We start from the raw sequence: 21,133 nt of genomic DNA, 5'->3' as shown, positions 1-21,133 counted from the left end.
TGTTCATTTCATTTATGTCTCAACTTGAGTTTCAACAAAGACATGCAGAAAAGATGAACATGTAAAAAAAATCCACACTTCTGCTGAAACCAAAGACACCAAATGCAGAGAAGGCTGAATTTTATATTATTTACAGTCTTCCCCAAACCTCTGCTGATTTGTTTCTTTATGTTTAAATTTTTCCAGTGAAATCTGTTTAGTTAATGAATATAGTTACATAACTTAATTGCACCATTTAAATCCATAGTTACATACAGAAGGAATACCTGCCCCAGAAGATGTACAATCATCAATGGGCCTAATTGGATGCTGAAAGCAGATCCCAAGTGTTGTCCTAAATTATTTTAGCCAGCAATTTGTTACTTCTTTATTAGATTTCATGTGCCTGAAATCTTTCTTTTAACACCCTAATCTATTATATAATAATCTACAAGTTAGCTTTCATTCTTCTAAATAAAATTATCTGAAGTAAATTATCTAAGTAAAATTATCTGAAAAAAATGCTCACATGCTTAACAGTTTGTGTATTTTTTCTGCTAAATTACCTGGTCTAACTAGTATGTTTTGTCTCCTATCTGTCATTGTGAGGGGAAGAGGAGGGGCAGGCATTGATCTCTTTTCTGTGGTGACAGTGACAGGCCCCAAGGGGATGACCTGAAGATGAGTTTAGGTTAAATATTAGGAAAAGTTGTTTTCACCCAAAGGGTGGCTGGGCTCTGGAACAGGCTTTCCAGGAAGTAGTCACAGCACCAAGCTTGATGAGAGTTTGAAAATCATTTGGACAATATTCTCAGGCATTGTATGTGATTCTTGGGGTACCCTGTGCAGGGCCAGACATTGGATTCAATTATCCTGATGGGTCCATTTCAACTCAGCATATTCTGTGATTCGATGATTTAGTGAAGAGCCAATGATTTTAAGGGAAAAAAATAAAGCCAGAACTAAAACCCTTCAGATATCTTAGCCTTTTGTCCCAAGTCGTATTGAAATCAAATGCTAAAGGAGAGTTAGGCAGGTAGTAACTTTCAGGTGTACCTGTTTAGTTATGTTCTTTTTTCCTGCTCTATGTCTCTGCTGAGTGAAGATCTCTAAGACTTGGCTCTTATTCATCTTTTTGTAAGAGAATAGTTTACAGGAACAAAAACATCAGCAGTCTCTCTTGGCGTGTTTGATTTGTCACTATATAAGTTGTTGTTGTTATAAATAAAAATTAGTCCAGCCAAATTAAAAATGAAATAATAAAAAATTTATTTGGGATCTAATTCTATCTAGCCAGCCACAAGGGAAAAGGACAGTGCTGAGCCCAGAATTGGCATTGTGTGTGGATGGGAAGGACGCCTCTTGGCAGAGGTTCCCCTGGACACCCACACCACCCTTCTGGACCCTGCCGTTCTTATAGGAAATTTTCTGTCCGAGGACAGGATTTCAGCCATCCACATTTTCTTTCTATTCAGAGTCCCACATATTCATAAAGTTCTTATCTCTGGGCCGAGATTGAACTATCCAGGTCCAGGTGTGGACGGTCTTGAGTCGTTACCAGGATGATCAGGTCTCAGATGTTCCAGTATCAACTCTTGGGACAGACTTTCAAGGAGCTTTACCCTGGGCTCCTCACACTTCAGAAGCTGAGCGTGGTGTTTCAATATCAATGCAATTGATGCAAGGCCCAGCACTATCTTCAAATTCTCTTGCTGAAACACTGCAGTAGTTACCTAGAAGGATTGCCTCCATTGGAAAGCATCTCATTTTCCCCATTTCCAAGTCCGCTCACATCAACCAGCGAATTGTAGGGCTTTAGAGAAGGAGGAATGACACGGTAGCATGGAAAGCCCAGTGCAGGCCCTCAGGCCCCCTTGAGCAGGGCGCTTTGGTGCCCCAGAGGTTCAAGAGAGGGAAGTGTAAGGAAGACGTGCCCTTTCGACCCTCCTTTACTCCTCAGCACCAAGTGACCGCCAGGAAACGGGGGACAGCCAGGCCAGGTCTCTCATCCTGACCCAGCGTGAGGGGCAGATGGCACGGAGGGACACAATGGCACGGGGGGAAACATCTCTGCCAGGCAGGTGGGGCAGTGTGGGGCAGCTGTCGGGGAAGGTGTGTGGGGCAGGCCAGGGCCACTCTGGCAAGGGGGAGAGCCTTGGGGCGCTCGGAAGCAGCGCAAAGCCGTGAACGGGAGAGCCCGTCCGCAGCGCACAGCTTGGAAGGCACTGACCAGCTTAGGCACAGCGTGACACGCAAGGGAACACTCCAGGGCTCTGGGGGGTTTAGAGGTTTTATTGCCAGTCGTGCTGAAAGCAAGAGCTGGAACAGAGCATCTCCTGGTTACTTCACCATCTTCATCTTCCTCAATCTGTCCTCCAGGTGGCCAGTTCAGGCAGACAACTCGTGGGACATGCCTGCTCCAGATCTGCTCAATCCCACATTCTTCTTGGATAGCTCAATTCTTCTGATGACAATTCATTCATTTCTCCTTAAGGGATAATTCTGAGCTTCCCTACATCAACACTACTCTACTCTTTTCTAAACAATGCCTCATGAATGAAGCTTTCTATGGTCTCTAGTCCTAACTAAAGACAGCTAAGCTCAGAAAACCTCAAAACATTACATTTCCTATCTACAGCAGAGCTCCTCATAAAACTCAGGGGATGGCTGAAGCTCTGCCTATGCACGATCCATCCCCATTTCCCTCCCCTGAGCTGGCAGGGCACGAGGGCCTCCTCAGGCGCAGGCGTCTGCACGCCAGTTTTCCTGCACTTGCTTTCCCCACTTGCGGTAAGCAAAGCTGTTTACCTCAGCGTGATCTCTGGGCCTCTGCAAGGGACTGTCCAGCTTAGCTAGAGCATGGCAAGGAAGGGAGTCTTCCAACGCTCTGCCTCTGTCAGAGTTTTATTGCCACTCTGGCTGAAACAAAGTGTCCCCTCACTACTTCTGCATCTTTATCATTCTGCCATGCAGCTGGCCTGATCAGGCTGACAGCTTGTAGCGCCTGCACAGTGCACTTCTGCTGCATCACAGCTGTTCCTCTCACAGCTTAATTCTGATTATGACAATTCATTCTTTTCTACTTAAAAGATAGCTCAGAACTTACCTAAATTAACACATTCTAAGCTAAACTATCCTCTACTATCTAAGCTATCTAGATTCTATAGTCCTTTGAAGTCACTCCCTCAATTTCCTAAATTTTTAAAAGTTAATCTTTTCAGGAAAAAAAAAAAAACCAACAACGGTTTAAATTTTACCCAGCTTAACTAAGAAAATTCCAAAACCATTACATTCCCTATCTACAGCACAGGCCCTTATTAAAAAGTCAGGGGATGGCTGAATCTCTGCCCAAACACAACACATCCCCTTGCCCCTGCTCGGAGCTGGCACGGCACAAGGGCCTCCTCAGGCGCAAGCGTCTCCTCTCCAGTCTTCCAGCACTTGCTTGGCTGAGGTGACCAGAGCAGCCAGGCTGGAGGCTGGCTCGCCTGAGGTCACAAACGGGTGCTGCCCAGAAGAAAAACCAAAAAGAAGGGAACCCCTGTTACTTTCCATGAGCACATCCTCACGGGCCCAAGCAGGACTCCTTGGCTGCCCAAAAGACACACCAAGAGGACCGAGGGCAGCACATTCCCCATGGGCCTTCCTCTCCTGGAAGCTGCCTCACCCACGCAGCCCACACTCCTCTTGATCCCTGGATGCAGGTGTCCTCAGCTCGCAGGGCTTTTTGCCCCTTTGCTTTTTCTCACCTGCAGGAGTTCCTGGGCAGACCAGCGCCTGTCCTCGTCTGCTTGCAGGCAGCAGCGCAGAAAGTCGCGCAGGAGAGCCGAGTGGTGCCTGGGGTTCTGCAGTTTCGGGGGCCCGTTCATTTCTATCAGTTCAAAAACCTACAACACATGGATGGAAGAGGACACTCTAGCTGCTCCTTTCCTAGCCACAACAGCTCTCTCCACACAGAGCCCCCTTTCTAAGCTGCACCTTACCCTGACACGGGCCATCCTCTCGTAAGGAGCTTCCCCTTCCACCATTTCCAGCCCCATGATCCCCAGGGACCAGATGTCCACTTTGGGGCTGTAGGCTTCTCCTCTCACCACTTCCGGGGCCATCCAGCTGGGAGTGCCCACTCTGGAGCTGCGCTTGCTGCGCTCAGGGCTGAGCTGAGCGCAGAGGCCAAAGTCAGCTGAGGAGAAAAACAAAGCCTGTCAAAGCCAGCCACCGCTGCCAAACCGGCCTAAAGGATGGCCCACTCCAAGCCTGCCAAGGCCATGCCCAGTCTAGCTGAAAAGGCAGCTGAGCTTGCCTTCCCCGTGGCTGGAGCCAGGGAAATAGGGCATTGGCCATTTCAGAAACACCCTCACGATTCACGTGCTGGCTGAGCAGCGCTTCTGGGGAAGTGGCAGTCACCAAAAAGCAGCCCCACAGCACACACGGGGAACGCTGCCCCTGAGCAGGGGCGATACCCACCCAGCTTGACAGATCCGTCCATGCCCACGAGAACGTTGCCGCTCTTGATGTCCCTGTGGATGACTTGGCGGGAATGAAGGAAATGCAGTCCTTGCAGGCACTGAGAGAGAAAGGAGGGAAGGAAAGTTAACATTCAGCATCTGATTTGATCCCAGAAGAAAGGAAAGGGCTCCAAGAGGTTGACAGCTTTCTCAGGGAATTGTGAAGGAGGGAGCACTAGCACGGCGCTGTCAAGAGCAAGAGCTTGCTGCTTCAACACTCTTAGAAGTGCTTTGCATATTTCAAAGCGAAGGCATCTGAGCTCACACGAGTCCATCCTGCCATTGGTACCAAGCACGTGACCTTTGGCTGGCAAGCAGCATGGCAACGATTACATTGGAAGCCCTGTGGCAGCAGAGGAGGAAGCAGCACATTAGACCTGTTTCAGAATCCCTCGCCATCTGGGCTGCAATGCCGTGCTTTGAAGCTGAGGACATCCCCTTCGCCCTCGGCTTGAAATTCAGCCACCCGCATGCGGGCTTAGAACATCAAGGAATGTCGGACAGACGGACAGGCTCCAGACAAACATTCAGAGGCAAAGCTGAGAGGAGCAAACCAGGAAATGAAACAAGTGAGTGTGCACGAGCGCCAGAGGACGGACAGCATGGAAGAGTGCAAGAACAGAGCCTAAGGCATGCGGGGACTCCAGCAGGCAGTTCCCTTCAGATTAATGCTCTTTCTTCTGCTCTGTGTCGTGAGAGCAGCGCCAAAAGAAAGCCGGGGCCAAGAAATCTCTGCTCTCCTTAAGCACCAGCTGACAAGAACCATCCTGGGCAGGCCAGGAGAAGCACAAGCGGGACGCCTCACCTCCCGACAGACGGCGCCTATCTCTCCTTCCTCCAGGTACACTGCCCTGAGCACATCGAACAACGTGCCGCCGTCCATGAACTCCATCACCAGCCAGAGCTCCGCATCCACCAGGTAGCTGAAAGAAGGAAACCACGGCATGGAGAGAGAGGAATGGGCACAGCTCAGGCACCCGAGGGCCTGACCCAGGCTTTTGCAACTGCTCTCCAAGCTACACATGCCAGAAGAGATTACTGAACGCCAGCTGCAAACTCCTCCCGTGCACATGCAGATGTCTAAAGCTACATAGACGTGAGAATACCCCAACCTGTCTAAGTAGCTGACAATATTGGGATTCCTGCTGTCCCTCATCACCAGGATTTCATTGACAGCCAGCTCCTCAGACATCTTCTCCTGAAGAGACATTATCTTGATGGCCACCTAAAGAGACATTGGCAACCATTAACTTGAGAAGTCGCTCCCTGCACGAGACCTCAAGGAACACGGAGCGAGCGCTCGTGCCATGACACAGCGAGCTGTGCCAAACTGCCCTGTTGCCAGACAGCAGAGCTTAGGGAGAAACTGCCGTGGGTATGGACACTTTACCTGTTGTCCTGTGCTGGTGTCCAGGGCTTTATAAACAGCTCCAAAGCCCCTAGAAAGAAAAGGGCAGCAGAAAAAGCCCTTTATAGCCCTGGCAGTGAAAGCAAGCCTAGGCAGGAGATCTCCCTAGGCTGCCTGGACTCCTTAGAAAACGCCTGGCTGCGGCGTCTCTTCAGCCGGCAGCACGGCAGCCCACCAGCCCTCTGCCATGCCGGACAGGGAACACGGAGCTCCCACATGGAGACCAAGGACCCCTGCAAATCTCCAAGGCACACGCCCACTTGGTTCCATTCCAGTGGAAGGGGGGCTCCATCTCTCTGTGGCTTTGCGCACAGGTGTGCAAGTGGGTTTACATCTGGAGAAGACTAACTTGGAAAACACTGCCTTTAAGAACTGTCCTCAGGCAGCTCTTGAGTGGCAAGGTGCCCTTGGAGGCCATACAGACACAGGGCCAGGAGATCTTCCAGGTCCTGCTCCTCACTGCTGCAAGCAAGGCGTCGCTTGCATCAAGTTGTCTTTGCTGATGCTTCCTGACTGCTCTGACTGAGCCATCCTGAGAGGTGGCAGGAGGCAAAGCCCGAGGCTGACCGCGTTTGGAGCTGGCCTGACTTCACGCTGGATATTGCACAAGCTGAAGACCCGGCCCATGGTTTGTTCTACGGAGCAGACGTCACACTTACCCTCGTCCAAGTTCTTCAAATGCCCTGTATTTCTTCATTGGCTCGCCCAGACTCACAATGCTCCCTGAGAAAGATAAAAGCAGTGCCAGGAGCTCCCTTTCAACCGGAGGCCTTGCTGCCCGCACAATCCAAAATGCATGCCCACTGTCAGGAGCTTGAGAGCTCCCTGGGGCCCAGTCACTCGCGACGTGCCACGAAAGGCAGCCCAGGCAGAGCCAAGCCAGGCCCAGCTGCCCCCAGAAGCAGCAGGAACACCCCGAGCGCTCCCTCGCTGCCTCAAAGCACAACAACAGCTTCTGCAGAGAGGCCTAAGCGCCTCTGAGACCGAGGAGGAACTTCTGGCGCAGCCTGCACCGAGACACACAGACAACGCACTGCTCTGGCAGACAAGAAACACGGCAGACGTACTCAGTGTCTTCAGGCCCTGCTCCTCTCTCATCTCGGGCTGCTGGGCTGGGCTCCTGGATGAAGTGCCGGCAGCTGGGGGACAGCCGGCTGCTGCAGGCGATGCCGGTCCAGCGGCACGTTGAATGGCAGAGCCTGTCTTGAGCTGGGACCAGAAAGGATTGCCCGTCAGAAGGGCGGCTGGCACAGACGCCCCGGAGAGCACACGGCAAAAGCAAGGCCTTCGGAAGATGCTGTCGGCCACCGCCAGGCCTCCTCAGCTGGGGGCTTTTGGACGTCCCCTTCCCAAAGGCAATGGGAAAACCACTCAGGCTACTTCGATACAGCCCCTCATGGCCACTTCCATGCTCCATCGTGCTGGCCTTTCTGCACAACGAGTGGAACTAGCCATTGATGGGCTTGCAAAGATCCGCACAGAGATCAGAGCAGGGCTCCAGAGCCTTGTTGCGGTTCTTCCTCCTCCTGTGTTTTCCTGGGCGATGAAATCACCCTGGAGTTGGCATGCAACTGTCTGAGCAGAAGCCCAGAGCGTGTCCCTTCTCTGATCCCTTTCACTGATTTCCCCTCTGTATTTCAGGCATTAGGGGGCGGCCCTTCGGGGATGCATTCCAGCCCTGCTGAGCCCCACCTGCCCTATACAATGCAGAGCCCTCTAGGATTCTCCTCACCAAACCCTGCTCTGACCATGTGCAAGTGAAGCACAGTCTACATTATGCCTGAACCTAAGTAGTCCATGGAGTGTGGCTTGTCCCTTCCAGAGGCCAGTGTTTCCCAAATATCCTGCAAGGCTGTCAGCTGAGTCTTTGGACCGCTCTGTCCGCTGGGCACAGGCAGCCCGCATCGCCAGGGGGCACAAGGGGCTCATTTCTACGCTGGGAATAATTGAATGCTGCCTCTTGTCTGATGCCAAGAGGCATTCTCGAGTCCTCTCAGCATCCCAGCAAAGTGATGCTCAAGTGTCAAAGTTCAGGACCCACTGGCCAGCGCTCCCTGGCTTGGCTGAAGCAGCACTAGGTCATGGCAGGCACACAGCCCCCAGCATCTTCAGCCGCAAGCAACAAGGGCTGGGGTTGAAGGCCTGGCTTGAAGCTTGGCCCTGCACCCAAGGCAGTGCCAGCCTCAGATGCCACTTACTGGCTCTGCAAGTTCAGCCTGTGGAGGGACAGCAGCTGGAGGCTTGCTGCTGTTTTGCTCCTCTTCAGCCTCTCCCTCAGTAAGAGTGCCAGCCAGACGAGGCGCTGACCCTGCGGCTGAGCCCTGCAGACAGGCAGAAGTGAGAGAGACTGGGAACAGCCAACCCTTGCAGCAGCTGCTTTCTACTGCGCTGGGAAAGCACCCAGAATAAGGGCAAATCATAGACTTGGATACAAGTGGCATTCTGAGTCATGAAAGCCCTCGGAAGATGGCTGAATGAGGTGCTACTGCCTCTTGCTGTGCATTTGATCTTCCATGCTGGCTGGAAGCAGCAAGACACCTTGGAGCTGTCACATTTGCTTTTCACCTCCTGAAAGGCTCTTGATGGGAAAATAAGGAAGGAGCCAGTGCTCCCTTTGCTACTGCTGCTGCCACCAGGCAGCTGGCCTTTCCTTCAGCCTCCCACGCTGGCACTCTACACTCTACTGCAACAGGCCAAGCTCACAGCTTGCTGCACAGTTCTTACACGCCAGCAACATCAGGGGTTCCTTTGCCACTCACCAAAGCACAGGCTTTTCTCCATCCACGTGTGAGGTGACCTGCAGGGAGCAAGGGAAAAGGAACCAGAGGCCCTTAGAAAAGTGCCTTTTGCTGGGGGCTCCCACAGCACAAGTCATTCCCAACGGAGAGCATTTCCCTTTCCCAACATGCCTCCAGGAGCAACAGCCCTTTCCCACAGCAAGCAAGAGAACAAACAAGGACACTAGAGTAGGCGCTGTCTACATTTGGGCCTCTTTTGCCAGGAAAGAAACAGAAACACGGCCAAGGAAATGCAACAGCTCAAGCAGTTTTTCCTCTTCTCTTCCCAGTATTTTATAGATCGTTTTTTAATTGCATGCACAAGCCATTCCCATCAATTGCTGGAAGACAATACAACAGCAAAGCTTCCATAAAGGACCCCTTTGCTGTGGCAGCTCTCCGCTGCAGCGGCCCCAGAACAGCTCCTGCCTTCAGCAGCAAACCCTAACTGGACTGGAGTTTGTGCTGCATCGCCAGGGGAATGGCTACCTTGGCGCAGCCTAGAAAGGGTCAAGGCACACAGCCAAGGCCTCTAAATGGCAGCATTTGGAGCAAAAGGTGCTTTCCTTCACTCCTGGAGAGAGCCACAGGGTTTTGAGAAGTACTTCTGAGCATCTCCCCTCAGAGTCTACAATTTCCAGGTTGTCTTGGTTGAAGCAGCAAGCTGAGGAAATGACACACTCCACTGCCACGCGCTGTCCCGGGGAGGGAAGGCAAGCGCCGCAGGCTGCAAATTACATTGCAAACGCTCTGCACCTACCACCCAGTACAGATACCCCCTTCTTAGCTGATGCTGCTGGCAGGAGATTTACCAAACTGGTGCATCCTAACGGCAGTTTTGTTCCCTGATCAACTCGGTCACTACCGCGGCGTATAGAGCAGAGCGAAGCAAAAGCCAGGGGACGCCAGCCCCAGGATAAACCTTTACTTACGAGTCAGGTGGGTCAGGTAGTATCCAGAATAAGCAACGGTAAAGATGGTGCAAACCGCGGCACAGACCTGCCCGAACATCTTGGCCGTGCTCTGCTGCTTCGCACACTGAATGCCACCCAAGGGGTAAAGCAAGACTCCTCTCGGGGTGCAGGCCGTCTGCTGAGAACTCCTTGGTCGCAAGGATCCTCCTGCAGGGAGCGAGCCGAAAAGCTGCTCTGGACAACCAGGCCTCGGGCTCACCGGGACATCGCTGTGCTGTGACGCGGCACTGTGACATGGCATCGCTCCCTTGACCTCACAATAGCAGCTGCTCTGGGTTTGTTGTGCCCAGCAACCGAACCTTCTGTACAGATGACGCCAAAGAAAAGCCTGGGAAGTTCTGCTCAGTCGTGAAGCAGCAGAACGTGTCCTTCCAGTCCATAAGCCAGAGCTCAAGGCGTCCCAGGGCAACTCAGAAGACACGGCGGCCCAGCCTGCACGCGAGAACAGAAAGCAAGTGTGCTTCTTCTCCCTGGCATCTTAGTTGGTTCTGAAAAGCCAACTTCTTCCATGACATGTAGGGGGAAAAAGAAGCAAAGAAAATAAATTTCCAGGAGTATTGCAGCGTGCAGATGCTTCTTGAGCACACTGGTGCATGCTGATTTTTGCTCCCACTCCGTTTGCTGCACGGCCTCCCTTTTGTGGCAGGGAGATGCTGCCTTAGCTCTTGACACAAAGCTCCTCTTGTCCTGCTTGCTCTTTCTCTGGCCACTGAAAGCCTCAGAACAACCACAGGAGCTTTGCAGTGGTTCCTGGGCTGCCACAGTTGTGTTGGAGCTCTGGCAGCAGCCTGCAGCCCACTGCTCTGCAACGCCCTGCAGATGTCGAGCCCAAGGAAGGGCCCTTTGGAACAGGCCAAAGCCGCAGTCTCACAGATGTTTGCCCAGGCTCCATGCTCCCTGTAAGTTTCGTGGCGGACACTTGCACAGCCACATCCCAATGAAAATGAGTTGTAGTCATTCCCCTCTCTGTTAAAATCTTCAGCTAGACCCAGGAGCCAGCTTGAAAGCAGAAAGAAATTAGTGCGTGAGACGGCGGAAAAGTGCACGCAACTCTGGAAATCAACTCGGTTCACCTGTAGAACAAGGATCCCAGACTTGCTTTCCTGGTGACTCAGCACCCACAAGTCCTCTGCTGGTGGACAGCACAGTCCAGTCTTTCAAGGAGCTTTACCCTGGGCTCCTCACACTTCAGAAGCTGAGCGTGGCGTTTCAATATCAATGCAATTGATGCAAGGCCCAGCACTATCTTCAAATTCTCTTGCTGAAACACTGCAGTAGTTACCTAGAAGGATTGCCTCCATTGGAAAGCATCTCATTTTCCCCATTTCCAAGTCCGCTCACATCAACCAGCGAATTGTAGGGCTTTAGAGAAGGAGGAATGACACGGTAGCATGGAAAGCCCAGTGCAGGCCCTCAGGCCCCCTTGAGCAGGGCGCTTTGGTGCCCCAGAGGTTCAAGAGAGGGAAGTGTAAGGAAGACGTGCCCTTTCGACCCTCCTTTACTCCTCAGCACCAAGTGATCGCCAGGAAACGGGGGACAGCCAGGCCAGGTCTCTCATCCTGACCCAGCGTGAGGGGCAGCTGGCACGGAGGGACAAAATGGCATGGGGGGAAACATCTCTGCCAGGCAGGTGGGGCAGTGTGGGGCAGCTGTCGGGGAAGGTGTGTGGGGCAGGCCAGGGCCACTCTGGCAAGGGGGAGAGCCTTGGGGCGCTCGGAAGCAGCGCAAAGCCGTGAACGGGAGAGCCCATCCTCAGCGCACAGCTTGGAAGGCACTGACCAGCTTAGGCACAGCGTGACACGCAAGGGAACACTCCAGGGCTCTGGGGGGTTTAGAGGTTTTATTGCCAGTCGTGCTGAAAGCAAGAGCTGGAACAGAGCATCTCCTGGTTACTTCACCATCTTCATCTTCCTCAATCTGTCCTCCAGGTGGCCAGTTCAGGCAGACAACTCGTGGGACATGCCTGCTCCAGATCTGCTCAATCCCACATTCTTCTTGGATAGCTCAATTCTTCTGATGACAATTCATTCATTTCTCCTTAAGGGATAATTCTGAGCTTCCCTACATCAACACTACTCTACTCTTTTCTAAACAATGCCTCATGAATGAAGCTTTCTATGGTCTCTAGTCCTAACTAAAGACAGCTAAGCTCAGAAAACCTCAAAACATTACATTTCCTATCTACAGCAGAGCTCCTCATAAAACTCAGGGGATGGCTGAAGCTCTGCCTATGCACGATCCATCCCCATTTCCCTCCCCTGAGCTGGCAGGGCACGAGGGCCTCCTCAGGCGCAGGCGTCTGCACGCCAGTTTTCCTGCACTTGCTTTCCCCACTTGCGGTAAGCAAAGCTGCTTACCTCAGCGTGATCTCTGGGCCTCTGCAAGGGACTGTCCAGCTTAGCTAGAGCATGGCAAGGAAGGGAGTCTTCCAACGCTCTGCCTATGTCAGAGTTTTATTGCCACTCTGGCTGAAACAAAGTGTCCCCTCACTACTTCTGCATCTTTATCATTCTGCCATGCAGCTGGCCTGATCAGGCTGACAGCTTGTAGCGCCTGCACAGTGCACTTCTGCTGCATCACAGCTGTTCCTCTCACAGCTTAATTCTGATTATGACAATTCATTCTTTTCTACTTAAAAGATAGCTCAGAACTTACCTAAATTAACACATTCTAAGCTAAACTATCCTCTACTATCTAAGCTATCTAGATTCTATAGTCCTTTGAAGTCACTCCCTCAATTTCCTAAATTTTTAAAAGTTAATCTTTTCAGGAAAAAAAAAAAACCAACAACGGTTTAAATTTTACCCAGCTTAACTAAGAAAATTCCAAAACCATTACATTCCCTATCTACAGCACAGGCCCTTATTAAAAAGTCAGGGGATGGCTGAATCTCTGCCCAAACACAACACATCCCCTTGCCCCTGCTCGGAGCTGGCACGGCACAAGGGCCTCCTCAGGCGCAAGCGTCTCCTCTCCAGTCTTCCAGCACTTGCTTGGCTGAGGTGACCAGAGCAGCCAGGCTGGAGGCTGGCTCGCCTGAGGTCACAAACGGGTGCTGCCCGGAAGAAAAACCAAAAAGAAGGGAACCCCTGTTACTTTCCATGAGCACATCCTCACGGGCCCAAGCAGGACTCCTTGGCTGCCCAAAAGACACACCAAGAGGACCGAGGGCAGCACATTCCCCATGGGCCTTCCTCTCCTGGAAGCTGCCTCACCCACGCAGCCCACACTCCTCTTGATCCCTGGATGCAGGTGTCCTCAGCTGGCAGGGCTTTTTGCCCCTTTGCTTTTTCTCACCTGCAGGAGTTCCTGGGCAGACCAGCGCCTGTCCTCGTCTGCCTGCAGGCAGCAGCGCAGAAAGTCGCGCAGGAGAGCCGAGTGGTGCCTGGGGTTCTGCAGTTTCGGGGGCCCGTTCATTTCTATCAGTTCAAAAACCTACAACACATGGATGGAAGAGGACACTCTAGCTGCTCCTTTCCTAGCCAGAACAGCTCTCTCCACACAGAGCCCCCTTTCTAAGCTGCACCTTACCCTGACACGGGCCATCCTCTCGTAAGGAGCTTCCCCTTCCACCATTTCCAGCCCCATGATCCCCAGGGACCAGATGTCCACTTTGGGGCTGTAGGCTTCTCCTCTCACCACTTCCGGGGCCATCCAGCTGGGAGTGCCCACTCTGGAGCTGCGCTTGCTGCGCTCAGGGCTGAGCTGAGCGCAGAGGCCAAAGTCAGCTGAGGAGAAAAACAAAGCCTGTCAAAGCCAGCCACCGCTGCCAAACCGGCCTAAAGGATGGCCCACTCCAAGCCTGCCAAGGCCATGCCCAGTCTAGCTGAAAAGGCAGCTGAGCTTGCCTTCCCCGTGGCTGGAGCCAGGGAAATAGGGCATTGGCCATTTCAGAAACACCCTCACGATTCACGTGCTGGCTGAGCAGCGCTTCTGGGGAAGTGGCAGTCACCAAAAAGCAGCCCCACAGCACACGCGGGGAACGCTGCCCCTGAGCAGGGGCGATACCCACCCAGCTTGACAGATCCGTCCATGCCCACGAGAACGTTGCCGCTCTTGATGTCCCTGTGGATGACTTGGCGGGAATGAAGGAAATGCAGTCCTTGCAGGCACTGAGAGAGAAAGGAGGGAAGGAAAGTTAACATTCAGCATCTGATTTGATCCCAGAAGAAAGGAAAGGGCTCCAAGAGGTTGACAGCTTTCTCAGGGAATTGTGAAGGAGGGAGCACTAGCACGGCGCTGTCAAGAGCAAGAGCTTGCTGCTTCAACACTCTTAGAAGTGCTTTGCATATTTCAAAGCGAAGGCATCTGAGCTCACACGAGTCCATCCTGCCATTGGTACCAAGCACGTGACCTTTGGCTGGCAAGCAGCATGGCAACGATTACATTGGAAGCCCTGTGGCAGCAGAGGAGGAAGCAGCACATTAGACCTGTTTCAGAATCCCTCGCCATCTGGGCTGCAATGCCGTGCTTTGAAGCTGAGGACATCCCCTTCGCCCTTGGCTTGAAATTCAGCCACCCGCATGCGGGCTTAGAACATCAAGGAATGTCGGACAGACGGACAGGCTCCAGACAAACATTCAGAGGCAAAGCTGAGAGGAGCAAACCAGGAAATGAAACAAGTGAGTGTGCACGAGCGCCAGAGGACGGACAGCATGGAAGAGTGCAAGAACAGAGCCTAAGGCATGCGGGGACTCCAGCAGGCAGTTCCCTTCAGATTAATGCTCTTTCTTCTGCTCTGTGTCGTGAGAGCAGCGCCAAAAGAAAGCCGGGGCCAAGAAATCTCTGCTCTCCTTAACCACCAGCTGACAAGAACCATCCTGGGCAGGCCAGGGGAAGCACAAGCGGGACGCCTCACCTCCCGACAGACGGCGCCTATCTCTCCTTCCTCCAGGTACACTGCCCTGAGCACATCGAACAACGTGCCGCCGTCCATGAACTCCATCACCAGCCAGAGCTCCGCATCCACCAGGTAGCTGAAAGAAGGAAACCACGGCATGGAGAGAGAGGAATGGGCACGGCTCAGGCACCCGAGGGCCTGACCCAGGCTTTTGCAACTGCTCTCCAAGCTACACATGCCAGAAGAGATTACTGAACGCCAGCTGCAAACTCCTCCCGTGCACATGCAGATGTCTAAAGCTACATAGACGTGAGAATACCCCAACCTGTCTAAGTAGCTGACAATATTGGGATTCCTGCTGTCCCTCATCACCAGGATTTCATTGACAGCCAGCTCCTCAGACATCTTCTCCTGAAGAGACATTATCTTGATGGCCACCTAAAGAGACATTGGCAACCATTAACTTGAGAAGTCGCTCCCTGCACGAGACCTCAAGGAACACGGAGCGAGCGCTCGTGCCATGACACAGCGAGCTGTGCCAAACTGCCCTGTTGCCAGACAGCAGAGCTTAGGGAGAAACTGCCGTGGGTATGGACACTTTACCTGTTGTCCTGTGCTGGTGTCCAGGGCTTTATAAACAGCTCCAAAGCCCCTAGAAAGAAAAGGGCAGCAGAAAAAGCCCTTTATAGCCCTGGCAGTGAAAGCAAGCCTAGGCAGGAGATCTCCCTAGGCTGCCTGGACTCCTTAGAAAACGCCTGGCTGCGGCGTCTCTTCAGCCGGCAGCACGGCAGCCCACCAGCCCTCTGCCATGCCGGACAGGGAACACGGAGCTCCCACATGGAGACCAAGGACCCCTGCAAATCTCCAAGGCACACGCCCACTTGGTTCCATTCCAGTGGAAGGGGGGCTCCATCTCTCTGTGGCTTTGCGCACAGGTGTGCAAGTGGGTTTACATCTGGAGAAGACTAACTTGGAAAACACTGCCTTTAAGAACTGTCCTCAGGCAGCTCTTGAGTGGCAAGGTGCCCTTGGAGGCCATACAGACACAGGGCCAGGAGATCTTCCAGGTCCTGCTCCTCACTGCTGCAAGCAAGGCGTCGCTTGCATCAAGTTGTCTTTGCTGATGCTTCCTGACTGCTCTGACTGAGCCGTCCTGAGAGGTGGCAGGAGGCAAAGCCCGAGGCTGACCGTGTTTGGAGCTGGCCTGACTTCACGCTGGATATTGCACAAGCTGAAGACCCGGCCCATGGTTTGTTCTACGGAGCAGACGTCACACTTACCCTCGTCCAAGTTCTTCAAATGCCCTGTATTTCTTCATTGGCTCGCCCAGACTCACAATGCTCCCTGAGAAAGATAAAAGCAGTGCCAGGAGCTCCCTTTCAACCGGAGGCCTTGCTGCCCGCACAATCCAAAATGCATGCCCACTGTCAGGAGCTTGAGAGCTCCCTGGGGCCCAGTCACTCGCGACGTGCCACGAAAGGCAGCCCAGGCAGAGCCAAGCCAGGCCCAGCTGCCCCCAGAGGCAGCAGGAACACCCCGAGCGCTCCCTCGCTGCCTCAAAGCACAACAACAGCTTCTGCAGAGAGGCCTCAGCGCCTCTGAGACCGAGGAGGAACTTGTGGCGCAGCCTGCACCGAGACACGCAGACAACGCACTGCTCTGGCAGACAAGAAACACGGCAGACGTACTCAGTGTCTTCAGGCCCTGCTCCTCTCTCATCTCGGGCTGCTGGGCTGGGCTGCTGGATGAAGTGCCGGCAGCTGGGGGACAGCCGGCTGCTGCAGGCGATGCCGGTCCAGCGGCACGTTGAATGGCAGAGCCTGTCTTGAGCTGGGACCAGAAAGGATTGCCCGTCAGAAGGGCGGCTGGCACAGACGCCCCGCAGAGCACACGGCAAAAGCAAGGCCTTCGGAAGATGCTGTCGGCCACCGCCAGGCCTCCTCAGCTGGGGGCTTTTGGACGTCCCCTTCCCAAAGGCAATGGGAAAACCACTAAGGCTACTTCGATACAGCCCCTCATGGCCACTTCCATGCTCCATCGTGCTGGCCTTTCTGCACAACGAGTGGAACTAGCCATTGATGGGCTTGCAAAGATCCGCACAGAGATCAGAGCAGGGCTCCAGAGCCTTGTTGCGGTTCTTCCTCCTCCTGTGTTTTCCTGGGCAATGAAATCACCCTGGAGTTGGCATGCAACTGTCTGAGCAGAAGCCCAGAGCGTGTCCCTTCTCTGATCCCTTTCACTGATTTCCCCTCTGTATTTCAGGCATTAGGGGGCGGCCCTTCGGGGATGCATTCCAGCCCTGCTGAGCCCCACCTGCCCTATACAATGCAGAGCCCTCTAGGATTCTCCTCACCAAACCCTGCTCTGACCATGTGCAAGTGAAGCACAGTCTACATTATGCCTGAACCTAAGTAGTCCATGGAGTGTGGCTTGTCCCTTCCAGAGGCCAGTGTTTCCCAAATATCCTGCAAGGCTGTCAGCTGAGTCTTTGGACCGCTCTGTCCGCTGGGCACAGGCAGCCCGCATCGCCAGGGGGCACAAGGGGCTCATTTCTACGCTGGGAATAATTGAATGCTGCCTCTTGTCTGATGCCAAGAGGCATTCTCGAGTCCTCTCAGCATCCCAGCAAAGTGATGCTCAAGTGTCAAAGTTCAGGACCCACTGGCCAGCGCTCCCTGGCTTGGCTGAAGCAGCACTAGGTCATGGCAGGCACACAGCCCCCAGCATCTTCAGCCGCAAGCAACAAGGGCTGGGGTTGAAGGCCTGGCTTGAAGCTTGGCCCTGCACCCAAGGCAGTGCCAGCCTCAGATGCCACTTACTGGCTCTGCAAGTTCAGCCTGTGGAGGGACAGCAGCTGGAGGCTTGCTGCTGTTTTGCTCCTCTTCAGCCTCTCCCTCAGTAAGAGTGCCAGCCAGACGAGGCGCTGACCCTGCGGCTGAGCCCTGCAGACAGGCAGAAGTGAGAGAGACTGGGAACAGCCAACCCTTGCAGCAGCTGCTTTCTACTGCGCTGGGAAAGCACCCAGAATAAGGGCAAATCATAGACTTGGATACAAGTGGCATTCTGAGTCATGAAAGCCCTCGGAAGATGGCTGAATGAGGTGCTACTGCCTCTTGCTGTGCATTTGATCTTCCATGCTGGCTGGAAGCAGCAAGACACCTTGGAGCTGTCACATTTGCTTTTCACCTCCTGAAAGGCTCTTGATGGGAAAATAAGGAAGGAGCCAGTGCTCCCTTTGCTACTGCTGCTGCCACCAGGCAGCTGGCCTTTCCTTCAGCCTCCCACGCTGGCACTCTACACTCTACTGCAACAGGCCAAGCTCACAGCTTGCTGCACAGTTCTTACACGCCAGCAACATCAGGGGTTCCTTTGCCACTCACCAAAGCACAGGCTTTTCTCCATCCACGTGTGAGGTGACCTGCAGGGAGCAAGGGAAAAGGAACCAGAGGCCCTTAGAAAAGTGCCTTTTGCTGGGGGCTCCCACAGCACAAGTCATTCCCAACGGAGAGCATTTCCCTTTCCCAACATGCCTCCAGGAGCAACAGCCCTTTCCCACAGCAAGCAAGAGAACAAACAAGGACACTAGAGTAGGCGCTGTCTACATTTGGGCCTCTTTTGCCAGGAAAGAAACAGAAACACGGCCAAGGAAATGCAACAGCTCAAGCAGTTTTTCCTCTTCTCTTCCCAGTATTTTATAGATCGTTTTTTAATTGCATGCACAAGCCATTCCCATCAATTGCTGGAAGACAATACAACAGCAAAGCTTCCATAAAGGACCCCTTTGCTGTGGCAGCTCTCCGCTGCAGCGGCCCCAGAACAGCTCCTGCCTTCAGCAGCAAACCCTAACTGGACTGGAGTTTGTGCTGCATCGCCAGGGGAATGGCTACCTTGGCGCAGCCTAGAAAGGGTCAAGGCACACAGCCAAGGCCTCTAAATGGCAGCATTTGGAGCAAAAGGTGCTTTCCTTCACTCCTGGAGAGAGCCACAGGGTTTTGAGAAGTACTTCTGAGCATCTCCCCTCAGTCTACAATTTCCAGGTTGTCTTGGTTGAAGCAGCAAGCTGAGGAAATGACACACTCCACTGCCACGCGCTGTCCCGGGGAGGGAAGGCAAGCGCCGCAGGCTGCAAATTACATTGCAAACGCTCTGCACCTACCACCCGGTACAGATACCCCCTTCTTAGCTGATGCTGCTGGCAGGAGATTTACCAAACTGGTGCATCCTAACGGCAGTTTTGTTCCCTGATCAACTCGGTCACTACCGCGGCGTATAGAGCAGAGCGAAGCAAAAGCCAGGGGACGCCAGCCCCAGGATAAACCTTTACTTACGAGTCAGGTGGGTCAGGTAGTATCCAGAATAAGCAACGGTAAAGATGGTGCAAACCGCGGCACAGACCTGCCCGAACATCTTGGCCGTGCTCTGCTGCTTCGCACACTGAATGCCACCCAAGGGGTAAAGCAAGACTCCTCTCGGGGTGCAGGCCGTCTGCTGAGAACTCCTTGGTCGCAAGGATCCTCCTGCAGGGAGCGAGCCGAAAAGCTGCTCTGGACAACCAGGCCTCGGGCTCACCGGGACATCGCTGTGCTGTGACGCGGCACTGTGACATGGCATCGCTCCCTTGACCTCACAATAGCAGCTGCTCTGGGTTTGTTGTGCCCAGCAACCGAACCTTCTGTACAGATGACGCCAAAGAAAAGCCTGGGAAGTTCTGCTCAGTCGTGAAGCAGCAGAACGTGTCCTTCCAGTCCATAAGCCAGAGCTCAAGGCGTCCCAGGGCAACTCAGAAGACACGGCGGCCCAGCCTGCACGCGAGAACAGAAAGCAAGTGTGCTTCTTCTCCCTGGCATCTTAGTTGGTTCTGAAAAGCCAACTTCTTCCATGACATGTAGGGGGAAAAAGAAGCAAAGAAAATAAATTTCCAGGAGTATTGCAGCGTGCAGATGCTTCTTGAGCACACTGGTGCATGCTGATTTTTGCTCCCACTCCGTTTGCTGCACGGCCTCCCTTTTGTGGCAGGGAGATGCTGCCTTAGCTCTTGACACAAAGCTCCTCTTGTCCTGCTTGCTCTTTCTCTGGCCACTGAAAGCCTCAGAACAACCACAGGAGCTTTGCAGTGGTTCCTGGGCTGCCACAGTTGTGTTGGAGCTCTGGCAGCAGCCTGCAGCCCACTGCTCTGCAACGCCCTGCAGATGTCGAGCCCAAGGAAGGGCCCTTTGGAACAGGCCAAAGCCGCAGTCTCACAGATGTTTGCCCAGGCTCCATGCTCCCTGTAAGTTTCGTGGCGGACACTTGCACAGCCACATCCCAATGAAAATGAGTTGTAGTCATTCCCCTCTCTGTTAAAATCTTCAGCTAGACCCAGGAGCCAGCTTGAAAGCAGAAAGAAATTAGTGCGTGAGACGGCGGAAAAGTGCACGCAACTCCTCTGGAAATCAACTCGGTTCACCTGTAGAACAAGGATCCCAGACTTGCTTTCCTGGTGACTCAGCACCCACAAGTCCTCTGCTGGTGGACAGCACAGTCCAGTCTTTCAAGGAGCTTTACCCTGGGCTCCTCACACTTCAGAAGCTGAGCGTGGCGTTTCAATATCAATGCAATTGATGCAAGGCCCAGCACTATCTTCAAATTCTCTTGCTGAAATACTGCAGTAGTTACCTAGAAGGATTGCCTCCATTGGAAAGCATCTCATTTTCCCCATTTCCAAGTCCGCTCACATCAACCAGCGAATTGTAGGGCTTTAGAGAAGGAGGAATGACACGGTAGCATGGAAAGCCCAGTGCAGGCCCTCAGGCCCCCTTGAGCAGGGCGCTTTGGTGCCCCAGAGGTTCAAGAGAGGGAAGTGTAAGGAAGACGTGCCCTTTCGACCCTCCTTTACTCCTCAGCACCAAGTGACCGCCAGGAAAAGGGGGACAGCCAGGCCAGGTCTCTCATCCTGACCCAGCGTGAGGGGCAGCTGGCACGGAGGGACACAATGGCACGGGGGGAAACATCTCTGCCAGGCAGGTGGGGCAGTGTGGGGCAGCTGTCGGGGAAGGTGTGTGGGGCAGGCCAGGGCCACTCTGGCAAGGGGGAGAGCCTTGGGGCGCTCGGAAGCAGCGCAAAGCCGTGAACGGGAGAGCCCGTCCGCAGCGCACAGCTTGGAAGGCACTGACCAGCTTAGGCACAGCGTGACACGCAAGGGAACACTCCAGGGCTCTGGGGGGTTTAGAGGTTTTATTGCCAGTCGTGCTGAAAGCAAGAGCTGGAACAGAGCATCTCCTGGTTACTTCACCATCTTCATCTTCCTCAATCTGTCCTCCAGGTGGCCAGTTCAGGCAGACAACTCGTGGGACATGCCTGCTCCAGATCTGCTCAATCCCACATTCTTCTTGGATAGCTCAATTCTTCTGATGACAATTCATTCATTTCTCCTTAAGGGATAATTCTGAGCTTCCCTACATCAACACTACTCTACTCTTTTCTAAACAATGCCTCATGAATGAAGCTTTCTATGGTCTCTAGTCCTAACTAAAGACAGCTAAGCTCAGAAAACCTCAAAACATTACATTTCCTATCTACAGCAGAGCTCCTCATAAAACTCAGGGGATGGCTGAAGCTCTGCCTATGCACGATCCATCCCCATTTCCCTCCCCTGAGCTGGCAGGGCACGA

The 21,133-nt window shown here is 53.4% G+C and overlaps 2 protein-coding genes across 2 annotated transcripts; both read right to left on the bottom strand.

The window, feature by feature from the left end:
- Nucleotides 1-3,507: 3,507 nt before the first annotated feature.
- Nucleotides 3,508-9,680, bottom strand: LOC144248341 (serine/threonine-protein kinase PAK 1-like). Its single transcript, XM_077790428.2, has 9 exons — nt 9,602-9,680; nt 6,960-7,031; nt 6,552-6,615; nt 5,875-5,923; nt 5,597-5,709; nt 5,290-5,407; nt 4,444-4,543; nt 3,963-4,159; nt 3,508-3,866 (listed from the first exon to the last, which is right to left on the bottom strand). The coding sequence occupies exons 1-9, from the start codon at nt 9,678-9,680 to the stop codon at nt 3,690-3,692; spliced, it is 969 nt and encodes a 322-aa protein (XP_077646554.2). The 3' UTR covers nt 3,508-3,689.
- Nucleotides 9,681-11,466: 1,786 nt separating this feature from the next.
- Nucleotides 11,467-18,890, bottom strand: LOC144248342 (serine/threonine-protein kinase PAK 3-like). The gene is made up of 11 exons (XM_085567982.1): nt 18,812-18,890; nt 17,412-17,425; nt 17,303-17,320; nt 16,172-16,313; nt 15,764-15,827; nt 15,087-15,135; nt 14,809-14,921; nt 14,502-14,619; nt 13,656-13,755; nt 13,175-13,371; nt 11,467-13,078 (listed from the first exon to the last, which is right to left on the bottom strand). Exons 1-11 carry the CDS (start codon nt 18,888-18,890, stop codon nt 12,902-12,904), a joined length of 1,071 nt encoding a protein of 356 aa, XP_085424108.1. The 3' UTR covers nt 11,467-12,901.
- Nucleotides 18,891-21,133: the final 2,243 nt, after the last annotated feature.

The sequence above is a fragment of the Lonchura striata genome, chromosome Z (genome assembly GCF_050655825.1).
Source record: "Lonchura striata isolate lonStrDom1 chromosome Z, ASM5065582v1, whole genome shotgun sequence".
Lineage (NCBI taxonomy): Eukaryota > Metazoa > Chordata > Aves > Passeriformes > Estrildidae > Lonchura > Lonchura striata.
This window is presented reverse-complemented; position numbering and strand designations above follow the sequence as displayed.